We start from the raw sequence: 6,274 nt of genomic DNA, 5'->3' as shown, positions 1-6,274 counted from the left end.
AAAGATGGAGGAAACATGGTACTTATGGGAGATCTTAATTGCAAAGAAATCTGTTGGGAGATGACAGTGAAAGATAGAGAGGAATTATGGGGAAATGTAATACTTGACATGACTATGGAATATGAAATGACACAGTGGGTAAAGGAAAACACCAGATATAGAAATAATGAAGAACCATTGAGACTAGATTTATTTTGTATATCAGAACCTGAAATTGTGAATAAGATTTAATACAAGACACCTATTGGGAAGAGTGACCACATATTATTTGAGCTAGAACTAAAAGAAATTTATATGGAGAGAAATGAGAAATACAGAAAAGAGAGACTGGTTTATAGTAAAACAGACTTTGTGAAACTGAAGAAATCTTTTCAGGAAGTGAGTTGGGAAAAATTCTACAATGAAGAGATGTGAATGGAAGAAAAATGGAAGATTCTGATGGAAATCTATAATGAAGGAGTGGATGAATATGTGATTTGGTTTAACATCACAAACTCCCCCCTATCAGGAGGCTAGGATGGTGCCCCTTACAGAGTGCTTTGTAGCATGGAATTTAATTAACCATGCCCTTGGTTCAACTTCAGTGGCAGGGTTCGAACTGCCATCCCCTTGACCTTCGCCACAAGTAACGATATCCTAACCCACTTGGCCAGTGAGCTTCCTTGCAGATGAAGGGTCATTCTGGTCTCCTGCCCATTTGCTGGGTTAGAAGAATAAAAGAAGATTAGTAAAAGGTGTGGAAGGCAGAGGTGGAGGGAGTGAATTTGAGGGGATGACTGAGGATGAGATGGATGGATGGGGTGAAAGGGGCTTTGAGCAAGAGGAATGTCTGTTGAGCAAGGAAGGGAGAAGGTAGGGGATAGAGGTGAGTGGAGAATGGGGGCAGGGGAAGGGGGGAATTAGTAGGGAGTGGTTATGTGTGAATATTTTGATGCAGCCCAAAGGGATTTCTCCCCATCTTCTTTATTTTCCACATTAGGGGACAGAGATGGGTGGTTGCTGATCAAGTGAAGAGGCCTTGTGGATGTACTTTGTCTTGAAGCATTGCTTCTGACCCAGTACAATGGGTGAGACAAAAGGATGGCCCTTCATCCATGAGGAGCTAAGATGAGATTGGGGAAAGGGTAGTGGATTACAGAGAAATGTAAGTGCCTTTTGACTTGGCTACCTCCCTTATCAGGGGGAAAAAGCCCTTGGTATATAGATCTTTTGGACCAGTGATGGGACTTGTGGTGGTCCTGCACAGTGGATAGCAGAGCTTTCAATTTTCTGAACCTGTGAACCCTTTCACACCCATCAGGAAGTGCAGCCATGAGGAGATGGCACTTAGTCTCTGGATTAGGCTCAAGGTCCCTATCAACTTCAACTGCATTTTTGCACCTTTTCACACATAGAGAAATAACAATTGGTGACTGCTCCCCCCTTACTACTCTCACTCAGTGACAAACAGTCCTACACTGGTGCAACACAGACAATAGTTGAAAGTTTCTTCCCATAAAGGTCTATGGGAGGGCCAGACAACTGTTACCAGCTGCTGTTTAGGCTGTAGGTTTTCCACTCAGGGGAATTTGAGGCACCAAAAATGATTATAATTTCTTTTTAAATTTTCATATCAATCAGTGCAGTTATGTAAATTCAGCATAGTAGTGCATGGGATCAGTAGAGATTTTGAAAGGGAATGTGAATGACATTTCCCTACAATTTGTAAGGGTTGTCTTGTGTAGTGCATGATGGATATGATTGATCCTCAGTGTTTTCATGATTATATTTGTGTGATATAAGTGTAGAATAATTGGTTATTTAAATATACTTCTTTGTCAAAATCATTTTGTATGATATAAGAATTTCACAGCATGATTAACATTAAAAGCATTTCACACTGCACCCAAAGATAGTTTGTGTATTTTTTTGTTTTGGAGAAACTATATCAAAAGTCTTTGATTACTTGATGACATAGTTCATAACAAAATTTCATACTTTTGATCTACTTGTTAATAAGTGATCTTTCTGCTGTATGTAGCATGGTATTGGCCCTTATATTTTTGTTGGAGGGATTTGTATGCATGTTTTTATAATAGCACTTAGGCAGGATAAATGAAGTGACATGCTTTGATACAGGAAACTGCATTTGCAAGGCAACAAAATAACATACTAATTACCATCACTTTTGCAATTATGCTTGTTTTACCTATGCAACACAATTTGACACAATTTACAAGTGAGATTGATATGATAGATGTGACATACCTGGAGGTCATATAGACTGGTTTACCATATGTTTATTGCATGATTATGGCTTAAATGTGAATTTGCAGTGCTTTTTGTGATTCATGCGGATACAGAAAATTATATGCCCCACTATTTGCACACCAGTGTTTACAGAGCTGTTAGAAATGTAGTTTAAGTATGATTACCTATATAACTATAGGTGCTTGTTTTATTCCATAAGGCTGTGATTTTTATGGGGTTTATTTGTTGCTTCAAATTATTCGGATGAAATGAGAATTGTGGTTGAGCTTTATTAAATCAATTATTTAGCTGATGTAATTCTTGTATTTGTGAAAACATAACTGAACATGTGTAGTGAAATATTAACCCTAGAAAAAGTGTGAGGATAGGCTGTTTCCATGTGATGATCCAGATGATTGAGCAAAATTCAACCTCTTTGCTACGGAAGGTCATTGCTTTGCTGCCAATTCTTTATCCCCTCAACAACTTTGTGTCTGTCTTGCCTTGTCTGGAGGGAGAGTTCAAGACACAAATTACCACTAATGAAATGATGAGTAGGACATGGAATCTAGCAGATAACTAAAGTTCAATACTATCAGGATAAGGAGAAATACAACTGAGGAAGAATGAGTGAAAATAAGGGAGCTTGCCAATGAAGAAAGGAAGCCAATTTTTTTTCTAGTGAATAAAAAAAAGTATAAAAACAGAAGAGAATAAAAGGTCAGGACTAGATGCAATATGAGGAAACTAAAAGTATAGATTGTTTATTATCAGCCATGTTGGAAATCAACTATTTGATGGCAAATGAATTTGATATTTGTCTTCAGTCAAGATCAAATTATGAAATTATGTTGATATTCAAATGGCAAATAATAGATATAGACTCTGGATGTGTTAGAAAAAAAAGGTAAAATTAGATGTGGAGTGATGGTGACAGTGAAGAATAACATAACTATGGATGCCATGATATTGCCAGAAATTAATGCTTAGGCAAATAGATCCGAGAATTTTAATCAGGTTGAAAGAAAAGTTACATCTTGATAAACAACAAATATAGTTTCAGAAATGTATGACATTTATGAATCTTTTACTTAAGGTTAGTTGTGCTGCAAGAGAAAAAAAGTCCTTTAATCGAGAGAAAGCCAATATGGCACCACATAAATGACAAATGTGGAACTCTGATCATAATACAGAACTTTAAGGAAACCTAGAATAGATGACTAATACATAATACTAGGAAAGGATAAGGTGTCAGGACAGTCCCACAAGAAGCAATACTGATATCCATAATGTTCTTGATTTATGTAACTGATGTGATTGAAGGGGCTACACTAATTTGTTTGGAGACAGTACAAAACCACAAGAATAAAAAATGAAGTTTGCAAGTTGTTACAAAAAATATTTTGACAGTATATATAAATAGTCAAGTGTGGAAAATTAACTTCATTGCTAGCAAATTTAAAGTATTGGAAATGACCAAAAATACAAAGAGACCATCAATGATTTATTCTGGGAGGAATATGTATACATGCTATGTGTACTTATATGCACCAGATATATAGATAAGAAGAGTAGCAACCAAATTCAAGATTTTAAGAAAACACTTGATGCTGAAAGATACAAAGACGGGCCACCACGAGCATAGCTCCCTTCCCATATAATACAACTAGGTAAATTAATCCTCAGCTTTGAAACAAACTGTGTAAGAAAAGGTTGATGATACTGAAACTGCTCTCATTAGGAGAAGAAAGAGAGAGGCAACATAACTTGTGTCAAAATCAATAATAGGAGTAGAAAAAACTACAAAGTTTTTTTGAGGGTAGGGAAAAATGGAAAAAAGGAAAAGGAAATATAGGAAAACATATATAAACAAACATGAATCTAAGTTTGATGTATGAAGATAGACATGATTTCACAACTGTATATATTTTTTAATCCAATGAAATTAGGTAAAGAAGTTAAGAAAAATGGCTAGATATGCTAAAACTTATGACAGAGACCAAGCATTATGCAAAATGAAACATGGGGTGGAGAGGGCAGACCTGTAAGTACATAAGTGAAATTAAGCAAGAATTGTGTTAAATATTGAGATAGTAACCATTGTAAAGTGAGATCACAGTATGGCAAAACAAAGTTTTTTGGCCAGAGGGAAAAAAAACCTCAGTATTATACACAAATATAGATAAATTTACCTCAGAGACTAGAACCAGAGCTGATCTTGAAGTGAAAAAAGTTATATATGAATTATTTAACAAGATATAATTGAAATAACACACAAGAAACAACTTAGAAGAAGCAAAGACTTTGTTATATGAAGGAGGAAAAGAACGGATAGAAAAAAGATCCTTATACTCAGTAAAGGACTAAGAGCAAAAATAAAGAAATTAAAAAAGGAAAAGAATCGCTGAAATTACAATATAATATATAGCCCAAAAGCCCCCTCCCCTCCAGATAAAAAGGGTGTGGCTAAAGTTATAACCATAGCAATAACAATGGGGAAGGAAACTATACTGAATATTACAATATACACACCACACTTTATTAGCAGGAGCAAGAGAACATAAAGCTAAACTTGAGAAATTTACTGGAAACTAGGATTCAGATAAAAGTTTAGTTCCCAAAAATGGCATTTGAAATGTAGAATGCACTCAAGAAATGTATTGTCAGTGTGTAGATTTAAATAGAATTATGATAAGATACCCAAAATATAAGGGAGTAGAGTGAGCACAGGGCTCTAAGAGTATTTTTCTCAGCCCAGTGAGACACTGTTATTGGTGGTGACCTATAAGTGAGTATGTACATTGAAACATTGTAATAATAATCAATAGATGTGTAAACATCCATGGTTATGACCTAAAGTTATTCTTTATTCTTTGTAGTTCTGAGCATGAATATTTCTATGTAGTTGTTTTTGTATTCTTTAGTAGTGTGGTGTAGTGTTTTGTTTGTTTTATTTTATTTTTTTGCATGAATCCTTGCTTAGTGAAATAGAAACATTCAAGTTGCTTTAGTTAGTTTGTATTATTCTTGTAATTGGAGTTATTTTATGACTATAAATTGAATTATGATATAGTCTTGAAATATATTGAAATACTATTGTATAGAAAGGTATTAATGACAGTTACACAGGAGAGTGTTTTAACATGTTTAAACCATACTACAGGTGGGTCAATATATTGGAGAAATCTGCCGTTACCTTCTTAACACTCCAGCAAAACCAGAGGACACTCAGCACAAGGTATGATTCGAAATAGGTGATGTTGTTGTTTTTGGAAATTTCATAAAACAAGAGCTAACAGCAAGTATGTACTCATATCCTCTGACAGTTATAAACTGGTGACATGATAATAGTTTTTACTTCCCATTGTATAAACATTGACAGGTTTATGAGGGCATATTTTTCACTGAGTTTGACATATATTTTTTCATCCTGATAGCTGCGCTTAATGTTTGGGAACGGCCTGAGACCTCAGATTTGGGAGCAATTTGCAAACCGTTTCAAGATTCCCAAAATATCAGAATTTTATGGATCTACAGAAGGAAATGCAAATATAAGTAAGTTGATAGTACTTTCCTTTCACATGATTTCTTTTATAACATGTAAATTATTCATACATTCATTGTTAAAAAGATATTTGGACTTACAATGGCCTTATCATGGAAAGAAAATGGCAATCAAACCATTTCAAATAAATAGATTGAATCATGGGACGCAATTGATTGTATAGTCTATTATTTATTGGATCAATGTCAGTGTCACTGTGTGTGTGTGTATTTATATATATATATATATATATATATGTGTGTGTGTGTGTGTCTGTGTATATATATATATATATTCTTTTTTCAGTTAACATAGATGGCAAGCCGGGTGCTGTTGGCTTTGTGTCTGTGCTTTTCTCCAATGTATATCCATGTGCTCTCATCAAGGTTGATGAGTCCGGGGAGGTTGTTCGAGATGCTGATGGGATGTGTATAAGATGCAAACCAGGTAAGAGAAATTTTTATATGTACAAAATATTGAAGTTTCTCCTTTTTGTCGTCT

The 6,274-nt window shown here is 34.9% G+C and overlaps 1 protein-coding gene across 12 annotated transcripts in view; it reads left to right on the top strand.

Moving 5' to 3' along the window:
* LOC143034532 (long-chain fatty acid transport protein 4-like) overlaps positions 1 to 6,274 on the top strand; it is a 106,770-nt gene that overhangs the window by 74,558 nt on the left and 25,938 nt on the right. For all 12 annotated transcript variants that reach the window (XM_076200716.1, XM_076200717.1, XM_076200718.1 and 9 more), the window contains 3 exons: positions 5,393 to 5,467; positions 5,667 to 5,784; positions 6,080 to 6,220. In XM_076200716.1, the coding sequence (XP_076056831.1) occupies positions 5,393 to 5,467; positions 5,667 to 5,784; positions 6,080 to 6,220 (334 nt within the window). The remainder of the gene's footprint in view (positions 1 to 5,392; positions 5,468 to 5,666; positions 5,785 to 6,079; positions 6,221 to 6,274) is intronic.

This window comes from Oratosquilla oratoria, chromosome 17, assembly GCF_046742065.1.
Source record: "Oratosquilla oratoria isolate Oo_2021 chromosome 17, ASM4674206v1, whole genome shotgun sequence".
Taxonomy (NCBI): domain Eukaryota; kingdom Metazoa; phylum Arthropoda; class Malacostraca; order Stomatopoda; family Squillidae; genus Oratosquilla; species Oratosquilla oratoria.
This window is presented reverse-complemented; position numbering and strand designations above follow the sequence as displayed.